Here is a 20,224-nt window from a genome sequence, read left to right as displayed (position 1 = left end):
AGCAGCTCAGACAGACAGATTCTGTGACCAGGAAGGCAGATGTGGACTAACAGCTGGCAGATGTGCTTCCCCAGCAAAAATCAAATCCAAAGTGTAAGGCAGCCTCTTAAGAATCCCTTCCTCTTCCTGGCTATTCAAAATGGAAAAGCCCCATAGCTGTATTTCAACAGGACCAAGAAATCTAGCAATATGAAAGTTTCTTCCCAAACTGGGTTGCGGTGGGTTGAACCTCCTGATTGCGCCACAGTCCAGCCTTCTGGGCTTGCTCTACCTGCTTTGTGTGTCCGGGACAGACCCAGGTATGTATGGCCTTCCCAGTTCCTCTACACAGTGCTCTAACTCTCAGCCCAGGGCCCACTGGCCATTCTCATAAACTTCTTCCACACCAAGCTTTCCCCTGAACAGGAATCTACTTTCTCAGAATAGGCTCGCAGAAAATACTAGCAACACTGGGATTTGTGCATAAACTCACACTGAAGATTAAGTACAGAGGACAGAGTGTCCCTGAAGACTTAAAGGGCCAGAACGGCCACTCTGAACACATTCACCCTGACAGTTCACATCTGTGAGCACCTCTGCCCTGACATAATCGCCTTTCCCTCTGTGAATCACAAGTGTGAAACCCTAGGGGTCACACCGGACCCACAGCACCAATCAAACCCACAGCCAGCTTCCACACTACAAAGACACAGGTTTTGCATAATAAAAATGAGACCTATAGCTCCTTGAGAAAGGAATGGTGGCTGGAGAAGAGAAGGGGAAGAAGCCCCATTCATGGTGTCTCGAAAACACAAGTATATGCACCTGTCGGCAAACGAGTCTGGCTAAGTTGAAACCAACTATGTATGACTGTGGGAACAAACGAGCATTGGGTCAGCAGAGAAAATGGCAGAGCAAACAGAGATGGCAAAGAAAAAGTGGCAAACACATGGGCAGTTAGGCACTTCTTGTTCAAGGCCAAGCCGCCAGCAAGAAATAGTGGCCAGAATTAGAGGCTCTCCAGGGCCACTTGAAGCCTGGGAGAGTTTGCCCAAAGAAACCTCTTGTTATAAATAAGCAAGGCATTCAGCTTCAGAAGCCCCCACCTCCCCCAAACTGAAGAGCAGATGCTGCTGGAACTCCCCATTCTGACCAAGGAGCACAATTTTGAGAACAAACCAGTTTTGGAATTAATGCTTCTGTACAGCTTAGGGATAACTCCCCTCTAACACATTACAGGGACACTTCAAGGCCTGTGTGCCAACAGAACCTCCATCCTTTAATAAGAGGAGGATGCCCATCGGGAGACAACACAACCTGCTAACCCTAGGGTACTAACGGCCCTTACCCCACCCCACCGCACAAGGGCATGCGACTTCCTTCTTTACTATCAAACTCTCAAGGAATAGCTTTAGGCCACTAAGCATGGGGATTCTGAGACCTTCCCTAGACTTTCTAAGCCTCCTCCATCAATCCAACCAGCATGTAAGAGTTGCACAGAAAAAAAAAAAAAAAAAAAAGAGGAAATTTAAAATGTAAATAACAAACATGGCTTGGGAAGAACAGCCTGGGGAAACTTCAGATAAAACTTAAATAGGAAAGCTTGGGATAGAGCTGAACAGGTGGAAAAGAAAAAGGAAGACGAGACCAAGGTGAGGACCAGGGCAGTCCAAGAGGATCTTTCCTGAACAATGGAGGGAGTGTGACAGGAGGGTCGCGCGGCAATAGGGGACCCGGACTGCACGGCCCTAACACTACAGGTGGGTGTGGGCGCGGGATTTAGACGCCAACAGAGAGGGCAAGCCTTACGAATGGAGGTTGAGGGAAGGGAGCACTGGACTAGCGGGGACTGAAGGCTGCCTGTCTAAAAGCCCAGGGGAGGTTAAGAGGAGCCCCTGAGAAGGAGCTGAGAGCCGGGCCACCTTTCGGGGGATCTCTGTCCTCACCGGAAAGTGAGGTAACCTTAATTTGCGACGGCAAGGTGGGAGGGGACAGCTTTAGGCTGGCATGTGGTAAGAGAGGGGTCTAAGGCGGTGAGGGGCAGGGTCACTCCCGGCCAAAAGCTGCAGTGAGAAGCCGAAGAGTGAGGGTCCGGGACTCCCTTCTAGTCTGCGGATGCCCAGCACAGTCTCGCGGGAGAGGGAGGCACCGCAGCTCTAGGGCCCGGTCCCCAGGCCGCAACTCTACCGACAGGAGGGAGGGTCGCTGGGATGGGGCTGGCCCGCAGCTGGCGACGCGGGGCCAGGGAGGGGCTGGGGTCCCGGACTCACGCATCAATGTGCTGAAGGCCACGACGCCGAGCAGCCCCTGCAGGAAGATGCCGAAACTGTGCATGAGCGCGCCGCTTTCACAGCGCCCCGCCCCGGACGCGACCGTGGAGGCCGGCCCGCCTGGCAGTCCGCGGCTCACGTTCCCTCCCGGGCCTTGCATGACGGCCTGGCGGCAGGGCGCGAGGGGCCGCGCCGCCCAGCCGCGACCCGGGACCGGAGCTGGGAGCCGGTACCTCAGACCGCGGCCGCCTCCGCGCGGCGCGTAACCCGACGTCTGAGATCGTAGAGCTTGATTGGTCCGGCCAGGCGTGAGGCGGGCTTCGCCTCTCCAGGGCGGGGCTCCGGTCAAGGCTAGGGGGCGGGGCCGAGGGGGACTCCCTTAGCAGGCCGACAGCTGGAGAGCCAGACCCTGTGAAAGGGCATCAACGGAACCCCGGGCTCTAGGTCACAGACTCTAGGTGAGGATAGCGTCACAGTCATTAAGCCTGTCGTTAAATCCCTTTCCTCTCCAAGGTGAATCTTATTTTGAGACAGAGTTTCTCTGTGTAGCTTTGGGGCCTGTCCTGGCTCTCAACTCTGTAGACCAGGCTGGCCTGGAACTCAGAGATCTGCCTCCCTTTGCCTCCCGAGTGGGATTAAAGGCGTGCACCACCATCGCCCGACCCAAGGTGAATCATTTATGCTCCGGACAATTTATTAAAAATACTCATAGATTTTGCCGCCAGATTCGGATTCACTACTTCATAAGTGGAGCCCAATAGCCTGCAGCTACACTGTGCTGAAGCATGGTACTGAGTGCAACAATTTCAGACTGAGTCTTCTTGCCACGCCAGGCATTGAGTGTTCTACTTCCCGTGGCCAAAGGCCAGAAGATTCTATTCATTACTCAAAAGATTTAAGGTGAGTCGTTTCCCCACCATTTACATAATTTGTGGGGTTTTTGTTGTTTTGAAACAGGCTTTTATATTTTTGGTTGTGAGCCTAGCCTTTAAAGGCTGAGCTATCCTTCTTTTGGGTTGGGGATTTAGCTCAGTGGTAGAGTGCTTGCCTTGTTCCATCCTCAGCTCCACAGAGAGAGAGAGAGAGAGAGAGAGAGAGAGAGAGAGAGAGAGAGAGAGAGAGAGAGGAGGGAGGGAGGGAGGGGGGAGGGGGAGGGAGGGAGGGAGGGGAGGGGGGAGGGAGGGAGGGAGGGAGGGGAGGAAGGAAGGAAGGAAGGAAGGAAGGAAGGAAGGAAGGAAGGAAGGAAGGAAGGAAATGAAACAGGCTTTTATGTAGCCCAGGCTGGCCTCAAACTTAAAACAAGTATGTGTAAAACAAGGATGGCTTTGAACTCCTGAGCCCCTTGCCTGCACATCCCAAGTGCTAGGATCTCAGACCTGTGACACCATTTGAGATGGGGGGGGATCTTGAGTTGCCTGGGATGATCTGGAACTTCTGGACTCAACTGATCCTTCCGCCTGTCTCCAAGGAGCTATGGCTACAGTTCAGTGCCACTACGCTTGGCTCCTTTTTAATTTAATGGTTACTTCGGCTTCTTTTACTTTTGGAAATATAGTGAGTTTAAAAGAAAAGTCAGTGTGTACATGCCGTACTTTGTTCACTTATGAGGTACAACTACAAATTGACTTTTTTGTTGTTTGGTCTCTGCCTCAGGGGATATGCCACCACACCCAGCCTGATTTCCTTTTTTTTTTCCTTAAATACTAACAATGGGTATTTGATGATCTCCAATATATCAGTGTGCAGACAGACAGACAGACAGACAGACACCCATTTAACTCTTACTAGCGGGGCTCCTAGACTTCTCTGGTGTCTCTGTAGACTCCTCTTGGTGCTCAAGAGCCCTGACTTTCCTGCTCCATGTCAATGGACATGTGTGTGGTACAGGTCCAACAGACATTGAGCTACATTTGTTGAACAATAAATATCTCAAAAGAAATTTCTCCAAGAATGTCTAATTATCAAAGAGGGCTAACTGCTATCCAAAGATTTGCTGGTTAGCAGGAATATGAACTCTGTAATTTAGAAAAAGTGCACTTCTCCAACCTCTCACAATCTACTCATACTCATCCAATTGTAAGGATGCCATTCCCTATTCCTGCCCAATGAACTGCTGCTCAAGCTTCAAGTCCCCGTCCCCCCACTTCGCATCCTACGGTGCTTTCCCTTCCTTGTGAGTGACACTTTTCAGACTGTTAGCTCACACAGCTGTCTCTCTCCCACCTCTGAATATGAGCTTCCCGAAAGCTGAACTAGTCTCGATTAACTCCTGGAACCAACAGATTTAGCACACAACATACATTAACTGGATTCTAACTTATAATATTTTAAAATGCTCCATAAATTTATTGACCATGGGGGAAAAGATTAAGAAAATAAATGCATATAGGAAACTTAAAATTGCATTATTCCCTTTAAGTCCAAGAAGGATCTTATATAAAACCGCTTAACAGTTACAGTTGATGTTTAGGGAGAACCAGAGGGTGTATCTTAAAGCAGAAGAGATTGTGACTAGGCATAAGATTATTAGTTACAGCCGGAGGGTGTAGGGGGTTGGGTGGTGGTACACGTCTGTAATCCCAGCACTCAGGAGGCAGAGGCAGGTGGATCTCTGTGAGTTCGAAGCCAGCCTGGTCTACAGAGCTAGTCCAGGACAGGCTCCAAAGCTACAGAGAAACCCTGTCTCGAAAAAACAAAAAACAAACAAACAAACAAAAAAAACCCCTAAAAACCAAAAAGAAGATTATTAGTTACTTGAAGACAGAGTTTAAGGAAAATTGCACATAGAGCTGAAAAGTGCAGTTTGGGACAAAGCATTGCTCTGTCATTCAGATGTGGATGATTCTAAGGCCCACAGAGAACAAAAGACCGAGGATTCTGCTCAAACTATTTCCTCTTAGTAACTTAAAAACAAAAACCTAAATCCAGAAGGGATAGCAAAAGACAGGGGGGCTTCTAGAATTTTATTCAAGTAGGAAGGGCCTGTTTTACTCACTTCAGAAATACTCTCTGATGTCCCACTACAAGAGTTTGGAAGAATGTACTCTAGCAAAAAAGCCTTTCTTACTATAAAATTAGCACAAATGAAGTTAAAGACAGATTAATACCTGTTTATAATTTTCTCACAACCACTTAAAACTGTCATATCACAAATTTATTATAAACTTATTTGCCAAAAAGAAAGAAAAACACGCATATATTCATTCAAAATAGTCTTGTTTTGTTTTGAACCCTTTAAAATTGTACCCACCAAACTTGATGGGAGTTACTTTAATAGGTGTTCTAGTGCATGTTTCTCCTAAGTGTACTTGATCTTCAATGCATACATTTTTAAATTAAAAGGAAAAACAGCAAGCAGGAAGGACACAATGCCAAAAACATTTCATTTTGTTTCAAACACGCAACTTATTTTTTTTGGCTTGTTTTTAAAAGTAAACATACATTAAACAAGGTGCACTACTTGCAAGGAGAGATTATTGGAGAGAGGCCTAAGGACAGAGCTGGATCCGGCCTGGAGTCCCATCCTGGCAGGCCTCTGATTGTCATTAGAGAAAATTCAACTAAAAGAACAGGAGGGAGGTGAGAGGAAAAACAAATGAGCACTCAGAGTCTCAAGAGAAACATTCAAACTATCTTCCCCAGAGTCTTACAAAAGGGACTAGAGGCTGTTCCTTCACCTCTGCCCAAGCTCTGTACACTTGTCTCCTCCACTAAGCATCTGCTTTGTGATCTGAGTTGCCCTTAAAGTCTGTAACCTTCTACATTCTGTGACCACCTCTATTCTGCAAAGCTAGACATAGAATAAACCACACAGGAACCCTGGAAACAGTCCTTCTCACACACATCAGCAATGGTGACACTGTCTCACTATCAGCAGCTCCCTCCCCTCCTCCCTGTGGCTCAGCTCTGCACTGTACTGTTGGTAGTGACAACTGGTGAATCTGTTGCTTGTCTCCCATTCACAGCACTTCACTGTGGTAGGCCAGATTAGTCATAAAAAGCATTAGTTTTAGACCTATTTTCCTATCCCCTACCTCCTCTACAAACCTTCACTCCTGTTTTTGCAGGTTCCTGTGAAATTCTGACTTCTTAAACACAGTAGCAAGAAAATCAATATGCACTGCATTTAATACCCACTACCTTTATGTTTCATACTTGAGGCTGCTCCCAGAGCCGAGTTACCTATGTGGCTGAAGACAAGCACCAAGGAAAACAAGCCCCAAATGACTGGACCTGGAACCAGATCCATTTGGACTAGACTTTGGGTTTAGAATTCTTACAACTAAACTCTAGGTCAATAGGTAGCTTACTAGGATAAATTCAAATTCCCCAAGTTTATACATTCTTATACAAAACAATCACCAAAATTCATGAGTAAAAAAACATTTAAAATGGAAAAGCCAATGCCAGGAAAGTGATCGTTACTTCTTGGTTATACAGGAGGCTCTGTCCTTACAGAGTTTCTAATCCAACACCATGGCTACAAGACACAGTAAGTACAGAGGTCCTCAGACCGGAGACATCCAAATTTACAAAGGGAGTATATTGTTGGCCCAAGTTTTGTACTTCACTTCTGTGATTTGCTTTCTTTACTTCAAAAGGACAACACAGGTCCTAATGATAAAACGGATCATTTAAGGACTTGTATGAATTTGCACAGACGTGGAATATATCCAGTATGTAAGACAAGTTCAAACTTGATGTGTTTCCACATTCTTCTCAGCACTTCTGGCAATCAATGAAATCAGAAAAGAATCTCTTCAATGTAAGTTTTTGGTGAGAAGTATCAAGTAAGAATAAGTATCAGTGATAGTTTTTATAATGATTTTATATTGCTGTTACCTTTCATTTAGATGCCTTGATGTGCTGTATCTCTTGAAAACAGTGTTGGCTTGAGAGGGTGGGGTGTTTTGAGTCCTACCTGCCTTAAGCTGTATTCAGGCATCCCACTAATAACCAACTTGGTTCTCGAGAGCATGTAAAATGTACTTCAAGTCTTCAGGAAGTTTGGGTCTAATTCCATTTCCCTAACAGTGAAAATAATTTTACTTCTAGGAAAAGAGACATACAGAGGTCAAAGTCTGAAGTGGTTTTCTATTCCTGCCTCTATCATAATTCACAAAATATTTACCAAGATCATCCCTTCTAGAGGTTGGCCAGTACCCTTCCTTGAGACATATAATAAACACAAGGAACCAAGTACATTGCTAAAGAAAGACTAAAGATAGACTTCAAAGGCTCCATTAACGCATCCCTATATTTGAAAAGGATGAAGATGGCTCACAAAGGAAAACAGCAGTCACAAGAAACCAATAAAATATAGTCAAAACATCAGGGCCAATCTGCACACACAGGCCAAGGTTTCCCCTAAAGGGCCAACAAAGCTGTAAAGTCTAGTTTAAGTCAGTTTACTTTTCAGGTCTAGGAGGATAATGGAGACCATTCATGTGTTTCTACGTTTGTCAACCCAGGTTAAAGATGGACCACAATAAACTTAACTGCAGGCAAGCTGTGAGAACAACTGCAGACAAACTCCAGACAACATACTTCTAACGAATGTATGAGGTTGGCTTCCTCAGAAACAGACTTCGCACACAAATGTGCAACATATAAGCTCCTTGCCCCAACAATGCAAGCTATTACCAAGCTTAAAACATCTGAGAATCATAATTGAACCATCACTGCTATCCAGCCTAACCCTAGCATTTTAGTTATCTAACTTACCTTATTTATCTAAATAGAAAAAAAAAAAAAGCAAAACAAAACAGAGTCTCATATAGTCCAGGCTAGCCCAGAATTCACTATGTAGCTGAGGATGATCTTGAACTTCTGATCTTCATTTCCACTTCCCAAGTGCTGGGATTAGAGGTAAGTATCACCATACCCAATTTGGGATTAGAATTTTATACTTTAAAAAGTCCTCTGCAAAATTCTCACACAATTATCCTTTTATGTGTGACACCTGGGAGGAAGGAAGGGGCTTGATAATAATTCTTCTTTTTTGGGGGGGGTTTTCGAGACAGGGTTTCTCTGTGTAGCTTTGGAGTCTGTCCTGGGACTCACTCTGTAGACAAGGCTGGCCTCGAACTCAGAGATCCGCCTGGCTCTGCCTCCTGAGTGCTGGGATTAAAGGTGTGTGCCACCACACCGGGCTCCATAATTCTTCTTTAATGTGACTATCAAGTATACTGTATCCAAATAAGAGTGCAAGGAACATTTACGGATACCCTCCTCACTTGTCTAATTTATGACTGGCCTTCTTTCCACAGGAGATAGGAGAGACTGAGTAATTATGGTAGAGCCAGACAAGACTGTTGGGTTCCAGCCTCCCGACTCAGGACTGCACAGGGCCATGTGCTTCACCTTTTCAGACACAGTACCCGTAATCTCTGATAGTTCTACACTCTGTCATCTCTGAGGTAAGAAGAGACATGATGTCACCCCTGTCACCCCTTCCTTTTACTAAGACAGCAATGTGAGATCCTATAGGCATAGGTTTTATGAGGCCCCTTTTGTACTAGTGACTCGACTGTGGAGGCCTGGGGAAATTCTAGAAGACAGCCACGCCAAATCAGCCTGCCAATACTAGCTGTTTCCGAGTGTCAAGTATGCTTCTCTCCCAGGGTCATGAAACACTCAAGTTTAAAAGCTCTAAGTCAGCTCAAATGACGAGCTGCTACTTAGATGCAGCAGCTTCTTCCAGATACACCTGTTGGTAACAATGTGAAGGTTTACTGTTTTAAGGCTTGGTTGAAGGGTTTGACTTAAAGTGGTTCAAGAGTTATCCAATGAAGAACAGGATCCAGACTAGAGACTTTCCCAGTGTCCATAAAAACAACGGGGGTTGAGGTAAGAAAAAAAAATCACAATTTAAATTTGTAATATTATCTTATATTTGTATAGTTGTTCAGAATTTACTCAGTTTGCAGTTTTAAAACATTTTCAATTCTTGAGGAAAAATGTTTAGGGTATAAATCTGTAGAGAGATTAGGGTAACCCCAAAATAAATAAATAAATAAATAATTAACAAGGAAAACATTTAAAGGAGGCAACCTGTGTATGTATGTCTTTCCTTACTCATGGCTACAGTACAGCAAGTGCTATTCTTCTAGAATAGCTAACAATGTCATTATAAGTAAAAATCCACCTAGAGTTTCATGTCAACTAGAGTTTAATTGAGAAAAAAAAATTCAAAGAATGAGTTACTGAATGAGAATCCTCAGACTGTAAATTACATTCAATTTAAATTGGTTTAACTGCAGACAGGTAATACATATGGCTGAACAGAGGCTTACAGACTCTTCCACCACCTCTCTCATAAATCGAAGTACCAACCAACTCTGATTGGCTTTCCAGGTAAGACAAGATCTGGGACATTTGGGGTGGTGCGGTCATAGACTCCATAACTACTTCTCAATACTTATCATGGAGGACACTGCTAACAAACTCCATACTTTGTGCCACCCCCAAAGCCACATTTTCTCTGTTGTGCTTCTACCTAGAAAATTGGGAAAATGGGCTTTACAGTGAATCCAAACAACAACTACTGATTTTCACTAAGAGTAGAGACTCCAGAAATGAAACAGAGGTAGTCAAACAACTCTAGAGAAAAATAAACATAAAAGCCACTTAAGTATCTTTCAAAACTAATAGGGAGATAGTAATTAAACTGAAATACCATACATTAGTCTTTGTGAGGCCGCCTAACAAAGGTGGCCAAAACTGGGTCAAGATGAAGGAAATAACAGTAGGATTCTTAGGACAAACTGGTTAAGGGATTGGTGTAAGTGCCAAAAGGATATCTTTAAGAAAGCAGACAGGGCCTTCTCTAACTTCTGTCACAGATTTAGCATTCAGCTTAAAAATGGCATCATACAAAAATGTCACCCATGGCTGTAAGCGCAGTCATCAACAGAGGTAGTAAACAAAGGAACTCCTAAGAATAGATTTTAAAATGGATCAAAGTGTGACTATACATTCAAAACCTTAGAGCCACATAATTATCCCCAAAATGAACTGCTTTAATTAAAAAAAAAAGAAAAAAGAAAAAGAAAAAGCTTAAAAACACAATAACAATGAAGCACTGATGTGCCTTAGGCATAGTCCCAAATCAGTGCTGACTTAAAGCTGTGTCCTCTTTTCAACAAAGAGAAAGCAGAAACGAAGTTCAATCTACAGTGGGAAGGGATGGAATGAAAATAACCAAACTGGTACTGTCCAGACCACTCTCTGTTCTCCCATTAATGGGAATTCATATTTTTAAGGTTTTTTTCCTCACAAATTTTTAACTGCAATCTTCTGAACAGAAGTCCATATTTCCACTGTAGGACAGCCATTTTTGTGCTGTTTTCGCTTCCTCAGTGTGGGTCCTCCTTCCCTGAAAGTGCAAAGAAAGCAAGCCAACATTTGCAGGGCTGATAGCCCCAGTACTACTGCAACCACCTGTAGAGAAGGGTAAAGGGTTTGCTGCGCTGTGCTTCAAAGACCCAGCTCACTCTGCTTGTCCTTCTCAGTTGGCAAACTGCTCATAAAAAGCAAACTTGATCCTCTCTATGTGATGGCAAAGCTTGATGGCAGGGCCCAACTTCAAGTCCATGCACTCTTGAACAGTGGGAAGGGTAAGAAGCAGAAGGGCCTGCCCATCGATTTCCTGTTGAGGACAAGAACGAAGTGTCTGTGATGTGCACACAAACGCAGCTCCCCCAGGCCTGCTCTACTTGCAATACGACAACTACAGTCCTCCACTTCCCTGCATTAGTTTCCCTCTAAAAAGGGCCAAGTCTGTCACCCTGAGCAGCTTTCAGAGTTAGCAATAAATTATACCATAGCCTTGAGACTCTAATCTACAGATTCTGCTCAACAGAAATTCAGTATCTGTGAAGCCCTGTAACTAACAACTAATTGTAAAAGGAAACAGACTTTTAAAGGATTCTTTCCCTTCCTTCCTTCCTTCCTTCCTTCCTTCCTTCCTTCTTTCCTTTCTTTCACTTTCTCTCTCTCTGTCTCTCTCTGTCTCTCTCTCTGTCTCTCTGTCTCTCTGTCTCTCTCTGTCTCTCTCTTTCTTTTTCTTTTGAGACAAGATTTCTTTGTTTAACAGCCCTGGCTGTCCTGGAACTCTTTTGAAGACCAGGCTGGCCTTGAACTCAAGAGATCCAACCGTCTCTGCTTCCTGAGTGCTGAAATTAAAGGCGTGCAAGACCACACCTGGCTAAAGGACTCTTTCTAAATCTAAAACTATCTGAAAATACTAACTATAACTAATGTTCTCCTACCTCGTAAAATTCATAAAAACCTTCAAAGATGATCAGGCCTTTGTTTTACTTTTGAGACATGGTCTCACTGTGTAGCCTCCAATTTATTATGTAGCCCAGGCTGGCCTCCAACTTGTGAGTCTCCTCCCTCAACTATCCAAGCACTGAGTTAACAGTCATAGATGCTGTTTTGGATAGTGCTACATCTTCTTTCTTCCATAACTATTTGTAGGCATCACTCTAGAGCCTGGCGTATTAAAGATGCTAACTTTTAAAAAAAAAAGGCATCAAATCATTATTTTAAAAAAGATGAGGTCAATTAATATTTGCCCGATTTTAAGTTATTTAAATATTTATAGGAGAGAATTAAATTTCGAGGGAAAACAAGACAATAATCTGCTGCAATTATGGTACAAGTCATGAGTAACAGACCAAAATATTGTTTTCTAAATCTTGTACTTTTTGCCTATTATATGCATAGTTCTTTGCCAAACAGACATTATTATTATAGGTTATGCTAGTCATGATTACCTGGTCAAGGAATATTCTTGCCAGTGGAGCACAGTCAGTGGACCTGATGAACCGCACAACATCTGCCACGCTCCATTTCAGTGGGTTACTGTCCAGGTGAAGCCTTTCATCAACTTCAATCCTTATTTCCTTAATTCCCAACAAGAAGATCAAACCAAATGGTGTAAGTGCTAGCATTTTAAAAATGTCTCCCCAAAGAAATTCAATAATCCATCAAGACAGATTTAAAGAAGCCTTAAGACTAACATCCTCCATTCCCCTATTCTCCCTCTCTTGGACTGATTTCTTCCAGCAAAGATGACAAAGAGGCCTACATGCATTAGCTATTTGGGAAACATAATATGAATTTCATTGTATTTATATTTCAAATGTGTCCCTGTTCCGGCTGTTCTCTGGGTAGAATGCTAAAACGAATGGTATTTCAAATGAGAGCAAGAAGAAGTCTTTTACTACTCCTGTTTCCCAGACATTTTAAAAGTCCAGTTTAAAACAGTAATTTTGTTTGTTTTAAAGGGGTTTCATGTTGCCCGGGATAGCTTTGAACTCATCCTCTGCCTCCACCTCCCAAGTACTGGGATTACAGAATATGTCACCACACCAGTTTTATGCTGTGATGGGAATTAAACATAGATAGGGCTTCATGCATGCAAGGCAAGCACTCTACCAGCTCTAAAATAGTAAGTGTAACATTCAGTATTATATAGGTCATACAATGTGCAGAGTAAATATGCTAAACAAGACAGCTTAATGAGAATTAAATGGGTAAATAATTTGTTTCTAGAAAACTACACATATCATAAAAAATTATTTAAACACTTTTGCTTAAACTAAATGGCAGATTACAAATAAGCTATCAATGAAACTTTTTTTTTTTTTTTTTTTTTACTTAAAACCAGCAGCTTGAGAATGTCCCTTCATAAATAATCTCCAAATAATTCTTGAAGCACATGAAAACCACAGCTTTGAGGATCACTTTATTCTCTTTTTTTAAGAGTTACTTGTATTTGTGTTTGTGTGTGCATGCACACCGTACCCAAAGGGGGCAGAAAAGGACATCTGAACTGGAATTCCAGGCAATTTTGTGGGATACCCTGCCATGGGTGCCAGGAACCCAACGTGAGTGCTCCAGAAGAGCAGGATACTGAACCATCTCTCCAACTCCTGGGGATCAACTGAAAATGACTCTACAAATTCTACTAAGTTTATATGGAAAGAAGTGGAATTCTAGCACCATAAATGACAGATTGTAAAGGGAAATGAAAAATCTTTCTTAACTCTTTTTTAAAACAAGGTACCTTTGGTGAAGGAGGCTTATTTTCCTCATCTGAGAATGAAGGAGTGCGGAGTTCTTTTTTACTCATCTCTGTGTCTGGGGGCAATGGGGTGGGCATCTCACTCTGGGTGGGAGAAGGGGAGCATGATTTTTTTTCTGACACTTCGGATTCTTCCTGTAATTCATCCTGTTGTTCAGATGTACTGTCCTCACTTAGAGAATCATCATCTCCATCATCTGCATCATCCTCATCTTCACCCCCACTGCCCTAGAGGAAAAGGAGAGAAATCTCACTGAAACTCAGGACAAAGCAGTAGTCAGTGGACCAGAGGCTGAGATGACAAAGATGTGCAGGTACTATGTGTACAGACTGTAAAGCAGTGGTCATTTGGCCCTACAAAGGACAGATATGTCACAGATTTCATACCTGGGGTGAGCCCACTGGGGTATTGTCAACAGATGCAGAAGCGCGTTTCTTCTTATGAACAAAAATATTTTTCCTCCTTTTTCTCTTCTTACTGGCTTTTTTCAGGGCACAAGCTAAATTACTATGACCACCAGGTGGCCTTCCAATTCTTTTATTTTTCTTCTTTCCATAATAGTGTGCTAAATATAAATGACCAAAAACAAGGGAAAAAGTAGCTCCATTATTGTTGTGTACCTCAAAACCACAGGATTTCATTAGCACAGCAGAAAATAGGTATACGACATGTGTAGTTTAAATTCCATACATTGGAATAAGCAGAGAAATACTTAACTTGATTTGTACTAACATGTAAAATATAAACAATCCTTACTTTATCAAGGCAGACAACATCTCCATCAATACAGAGAGTTCTCAGGGCCCCAGTCATTCATTTGCAGGGTAACCTCTTTTCTAATTCCTTCAATGCGGATGAACTTTCTCTCTGTAGCACCATGCAGTAGGCTTTATAAATTGCTTCTTTCATACAGTACGATTCATTTTCATCTCATCTGTGCTGTATATATAACATTAAGTAGCTCATTCTTTATGTTGGTGAGTAGGATTCTATTGTATAGATGTACCCATTCATCGATTTCACTGTTGATTTGCACTTGGGCCATATCCAGGTTTTGATCATAATTAATAAAGTTGTAATGAACAGCTCAGGTTCTTTGCAAGAACAGTAAGTGCTCTTAGCCACAAAGCTATTTCTTTAGCCTCTCAAACAAGGCTCAAACAGGGTGTGTTTTCATTGTTTTATACAAATACCTAATAATTAACCTGCTGATGTCTTAAACAATTTAGTGTGTGTATGTGGAAATTTCTCATTGTAGCTTAAAAAAATAACAATTACATAGATTTACATGGTACATCATGACAATACAATATATGTGTATAATATGTAATGATAAGATCAGGGTAAACAATATAGATTTCACTTTAAATGTTTATTTTTTATATTACGAACATTTGAAATCCTCTCTACTAAGTATTTTAAACATATAATTAAATGTTGCCAAAAGTTAGCCTTCCACATGATCAGTCTAAGAAGTATCTCCAAGAATACCTCCTTTGTCTTAAAGGTGGTAGATGGTATTCCTGAGCATCATCAGACCTCTCTGTCTGGGGTACACAAACATAAGAAAGTTACCCCTCCAATCCTACTGCATTATTGTACCATCAAACAACCACTCTCCATCCCCACCTCCTGCACATTCTTCCCAGGCTCTGGTAAGTAAGTACTATTCTATTACTAACTTTAGCTTCCACATAGAAATGGGGATATTTAGTATTTTTCTTCATGTGTCTGATTTGTTTCTCTTATCGTAACATCCCTAAGTTCTATCCATGTTACTACAAATCTCGAACTTCCGTTTCCCAACTAACAAATTCTATTTCTAGGTCCTCTATTTCAACTCACTATTTCATTCTACTACTCTTTAACACTTGTATTTCTGAATGACCACAACTGTCTTTTATGGTTAAAAAAGAGTAAGTCCTTCAACATTATTTGTGTTCTTTTTTCAGGATTTAAAGTTTGGTATTCTAAATACTTCTTATTTTTCTTTAAAGTTTAGAATATAGAGACAAAAACATGCAAAAGCTGACATAGTAGTGTATGCCTATAATCCCAGTAACTGGAAGGCAGAGTAAGGTGAACAGGAAGTTTGAGGCAACCCAAAGCTACCTAGTTCTAGGCCAGTGAAGGTTAAACAGAAAGAGTGTTTCAAAACAAGAGCTGGGCATGGTACTGCACACCTGGGCTACATACTATGACCTTGTTTGGAAAAGAAAAAAAAAAAAAGCCAAAGCCAAACTAAACCAACTAAGACCTCAATACTTCCAACCTCCCTCCCACACATACAGGGAGAAAAGAGGGGCTTGGGATGTAGCTTAGAGACAGGGTGCTTGCCTAGCATGTATGAAGTCCTGGGTTCAATACCTAATACCACATGGAGGGAGGGAAGGGGGAGGAAGAGAAGGAGGGAACAAGCAGTGGGGGACGGGGGAAGAGAATATGGGATAATATTGTCTATGTAGCAAAGTAATGTAAAAATCTAATATAATTTTCTGCAAACATGAATTCCTCCTTGGTTCTTTCATTTTTAGAGATTAAAAAAAAATAACATACAATAAAACAACAAAAACAGAATAAATGAGATCACATGACCAACAGTGTATTTATCATCTAGATGATCCTTTATAGAAGAAGCTTGTGCTTTTGATAACATGAATGTCTCTACAAGATGTAATATGGCAAATTTATGGCTAACACATCTGAAAACCGTTACTCACTGTATTTAGTCTTTGTAAGAACAGAGCAGTTCTCAGAACATGTATCCAGAACCATCCGTGGACCAAAGAGGTTAGGACAACATTCCAGTTTGATACATGTTTGCCGGCAGAATTCAGTCACTCGATCTGCGGTTTTCACTATCTCAACAGTAGCTCGATAACTTTTTCCTTTGTATCTACAGTTAGAAAACATTAGATGTCAAATTTATTCCCCCAATGATTACCCTAGGAAAAATTTAACAGAAGCATGCTGAAAAGCTTTACTTGTCTTTCATAGTTTGAGAATTCTTTTTTTTTTTTTTTTTTTTTTTTGGGTTTTTCGAGACAGGGTTTCTCTGTGTAGCTTTGTGCCTTTCCTGGAACTCACTTGGTAGCCCAGGCTGGCCTCGAACTCACAGAGATCCGCCTGGCTCTGCCTCCCGAGTGCTGGGATTAAAGGCGTGCGCTACCACCGCCCGGCGAGAATTCTTTTAAAAAAAAAAAATATTTTTATTCTATGTGCATTTATGTTTTGGCAGCATGTATGTCTGTCTCTGTGAATGTTCTGGATCCCCTGGAACTGGAGTCACAGATAGCTGTGAGATGCCATATAGAAACCTGTGTCCTTTGGAAGAGCAACCAGTACTCTTAAGCATTGAGACATCCCTCCAGCCCCTATAATTTGAGAATTCTTCTTTTTCTTTCTTTCTTTCTTTCTTTTTTTTTTTTTGAGACAGGGTTTCTCTGTGTAGCTTTGCGCCTTTCCTGGATCTCGCTCTGTAGACCAGGCTGGCCTCGAACTTACAAAGATCCGCCTGGCTCTGCCTCCCGAGTGCTGGGATTAAAGGCGTGTGCCACCACTACCCGGCAAAGTAATTTTATTTTATTAATTAATTAACTAATTAATTAATTTATTTTGAGCTGAGGATCAAACTCAGGGCCTTGCGCTTGCTAGGCAAGGGCTCTACCACTGAGCTAAATCCCCAACCCTTGAGAATTCTTAAAACAAAAAGGAAGTTCTACAGTCTGTACTTAAATATGGTACACTATAACTTAAAAATTAAGTTATTTAAACAAGAAAGAAAAAACTTTTGCTTTCTGTTCTTAGGTGAAAGTATGTGTATGTATGTATGTATGTATGTATGTATGTATATATGTGTGTGTGTGTGTGTGTGTGTGTGTGTGTGTAAAATGCATTTATTTATTCATTTGAGTGATCAAACCCAGGGGGCCTCAAGCATGCTAGGGAAGTACTCTACCACTGAGCTCTGTTCCCCAGCCTTGAAGAATTTTAAATACTACTTTTACTAACTACTACAAAAGCACCTTTTTTTACTAAATCTTCCTTTATCATGAGCAGTAAACCTCAGAGTATGGCTCAAGGACAATATGACATGCCAACTCCCATCTATCCACAAAAAAACTTCAGGTCAGAAAGCAATAGTAAACGTTCATAAACTTTCACAAAAGTTTTAAAACATAATTTTCTCTATATCCACTCTAATAAAAGTGTTCTTGTGTTTATGTTTGTATTTTATGTGTTAAAGTTTGTATTTCCTTTCTTTTTCATGATTTATTTTTCTTTGTGCATTTGGTGTTTTGCCTACATATATGTCTATGTGAGGGTATCAGATCCCCTGGAATTGGAGTTACAGTTATGAGCTGCCATGTCGGTGCTGGGAATTGAACTCAGGTCCTCCAGAAGAGCAGCCAGTGCTCTTAACCGCTGAGCCACCTCTCCAGCCCTAAAGTTTGTATTTCTTAGAATTCATTTTTATCATACAACCAGAAGGAATCAAAAAGGAAATCAGCCTGGTCTTTCACCACCAACAGCTGCAGCAGCTCTGCTCTGGAATATAAATGATCCGACACTACCAAGAAGCTCACTTGGCTTTTAGGACTTCCCCACATCCATGCCACACAGAATCTTTGTCCAGCTGGAGCTCACGAAGGACACGGCTGGGTTTGTAGGCTGCATTGATAAGTAAAGTGAGGACCTGAGATGGGTTTTAAGGCAGAAATGTAGGTTCAAGAGGAAAGAGAAAAAGAAGACCATTAGATTCTTAACACACTTGCTAGCCTTAAGACTTTTAAGATCATTTTGGAAATCATTTCCAGTTATATTAAGAATGTTAACAAAATAATAAAAGCAAAAATATGTCAGCTACAAATTAAGAGTAATTAGATTACTTAAAATGTTCAGGAAAAAAAAGCAAGCACCACAAATTTGAAAGTACTCTAGCATGTGCTTCCAAATGTTTTCCCATCATGGTGGCACATAGACAACTGTATTTATTTGGGACTAGGGAGGAAAGGGTTTACTTCGCTTACAGGTTACAGTCTTTCATTAGGAACCTAGTGTCAAAAACTGAAGCAGAGACCATGGAGGAACACTGCTTACTGGCTTGCACAGCCTGATTTCTTATACAATGCAGGACCCCCTGCCCAGAGGTAGCACTGCCGACAGCGCACTAGGCCCTCCCACATCAATCATTAATCAATAAAATGCCCTAGAGACTTTCTGACAGTCTGGTAGAGACTCTTCTTCCCAGATTATACTAACTTATGCCAAACTGACAAAAACAACCAGGAGAAAGACACCCTACAGACATCAGCCTTCTAATGGCTAGAGGGTCTGGAAACTCTAGCTTCCTCAGACTCTGCCTTGCCCTTCTCAAGACTGACAGGTTCAAGTCCTCAAATTTGTTATTTACAATGCGACACACTGACCAAAGGTGCTGAAAGCCCCAGAAATTCACAGCTTAATCATGGATTCTAGTTAATGCCACATAACCTCAAGTTGTAAACTAATCTCACAGTCAACACATACACTCACACACACACATTTTTTTAAACACAGGGTCTTGCTTTGAACTCAAAATTCTACTGCCTCAGCCTCCTAAGTGTTAGAATTACAGGCACATGCCCCTACCACTCCCATCAGTCATCCCATCCACTGAGTTGATCTAGGACTGCTTGGTGCCTGAACTTGAGAGTCTGAACGTACAACTTCAGGCAAGGCATCCTGAGTCAATCCACTCGCTCCCACACATGGTCAGCCATCTGACCTACTGCTGGTCCCTGGACCATGTGAAGATGAACCCTGGTGCAACTTAAGAGACCTTTATCCTACCTCATCCATGTGGTGTGGTGACACAGTGCTTCCTGGCCCAGGCCCTCCCAACTCCAGTCTCCCATGCAGCTGCTGGCCAGGGACCCTCGAGCCAGTCTTGTGGTGTAAGGACAACAGTAACCCACTGGTATTTCCTGGCACAGGACCTCCTCACTCAGCAGGCACTTGTGCCAGATCTACCCTGCAGGCCCAGCCAGGCCTACACATCCTGTGCTCTGGCTCAGTCTGTGAATCCACCTGACCCTACCTCTGCCTGAATCCTCCCCAATCCACAGAAAACAAATAAAATTGTAATTGCTGAAACACAAAATACAACTAAGAATACAAACAGCAGAAACAAAAACTCTACAATTAAATGACTACAACCACACACCTTCCAATAATAAATATTTAAATATTAATGGTCTCAACTCTCAAAAGACACAAGCTGACTGAATAGATTAAGAAACAAAAATCCATCTTTCGTCTACAAGAAACTCGGCTTTAAAGATAGATACCACATTTAAGTAAAAGGATGTAAAAAGTATTGCAAACAAATGAACAGGAAGCAAGCAGGCATTGCTAGCCTAATATCTGACAAAACAGACTTTAAACTAAAACTACTAGAAGAGAGAGACACTTTACTCTGACCAAGAGTCAAGAGAACAATCAACAGAGAAGACATAACAACTCTAAACATGTATGTGCCAAGCTCTGGAGTACTCAATTTCATTAAAAAAACAAAAACAAAAACAAAACAAAAAACCTTACTAGAATTAAAGACACCAATGATCAACAACCCAGTACTAGCAGGTGATTTTCATACCCCACTGTCTCCATTAGACAGGACATCTGGACAAAAGATAAACAGAAAAACATCAGAATTAAATGACAACATATATCAAATATGACCTAACAGCTATCTACGGAATACTCCACCCAAACACTAACTAAAACACACTCTACTCAGCAGCCTACATCATGAGACACAAATCTTAACAAATTCAGAAGAACTGAAATAACTGTGTATCCTTAGCTGACCATAGTGCAATAAAACTTCAAACTGAC

At 41.9% G+C, this 20,224-nt stretch overlaps 2 protein-coding genes and 1 long non-coding RNA gene across 14 annotated transcripts in view; 1 reads left to right on the top strand and 2 right to left on the bottom strand.

Annotated features, from left to right (window-relative positions):
* Window positions 1–2,516, bottom strand: part of LOC118591053 (store-operated calcium entry regulator STIMATE) — a 50,417-nt gene extending 47,901 nt beyond the window's left edge. For both annotated transcript variants that reach the window (XM_036199072.1, XM_036199073.1), the window contains exon 1: window positions 2,250–2,516. In XM_036199072.1, coding sequence (XP_036054965.1) covers window positions 2,250–2,409 — 160 coding nt within the window. In that variant the 5' untranslated portion in view covers window positions 2,410–2,516. The remainder of the gene's footprint in view (window positions 1–2,249) is intronic.
* Window positions 2,517–2,623: 107 nt separating this feature from the next.
* Window positions 2,624–20,224, top strand: part of LOC118591396 — a 30,595-nt gene continuing 12,994 nt past the window's right edge. For 2 of the 4 annotated variants that reach the window (XR_004945924.1, XR_004945925.1), the window contains exons 1-5: window positions 2,863–3,149; window positions 6,851–7,014; window positions 8,519–8,668; window positions 9,512–9,605; window positions 14,853–15,000. This is a non-coding gene — a long non-coding RNA (uncharacterized LOC118591396). Of the gene's footprint in view, window positions 2,708–2,862; window positions 3,150–6,850; window positions 7,015–8,518; window positions 8,669–9,511; window positions 9,606–14,852; window positions 15,001–20,224 lie in introns of those variants that run through there. The other 2 variants (XR_004945927.1, XR_004945926.1) reach the window with 2 other exon arrangements.
* Window positions 9,119–20,224, bottom strand: part of Sfmbt1 (Scm like with four mbt domains 1) — a 112,597-nt gene continuing 101,491 nt past the window's right edge. For all 8 annotated transcript variants that reach the window (XM_036199659.1, XM_036199657.1, XM_036199661.1 and 5 more), the window contains 6 exons: window positions 17,932–18,041; window positions 16,066–16,241; window positions 13,732–13,910; window positions 13,327–13,572; window positions 12,032–12,160; window positions 9,119–10,899 (listed from right to left, as the gene is read on the bottom strand). In XM_036199659.1, the coding sequence (XP_036055552.1) occupies window positions 10,759–10,899; window positions 12,032–12,160; window positions 13,327–13,572; window positions 13,732–13,910; window positions 16,066–16,241; window positions 17,932–18,041 (981 nt within the window). In that variant the 3' untranslated portion in view covers window positions 9,119–10,758. The remainder of the gene's footprint in view (window positions 10,900–12,031; window positions 12,161–13,326; window positions 13,573–13,731; window positions 13,911–16,065; window positions 16,242–17,931; window positions 18,042–20,224) is intronic.

This window comes from Onychomys torridus, chromosome 9, assembly GCF_903995425.1.
Source record: "Onychomys torridus chromosome 9, mOncTor1.1, whole genome shotgun sequence".
In the NCBI taxonomy this organism is placed as follows: domain Eukaryota; kingdom Metazoa; phylum Chordata; class Mammalia; order Rodentia; family Cricetidae; genus Onychomys; species Onychomys torridus.
This window is presented reverse-complemented; position numbering and strand designations above follow the sequence as displayed.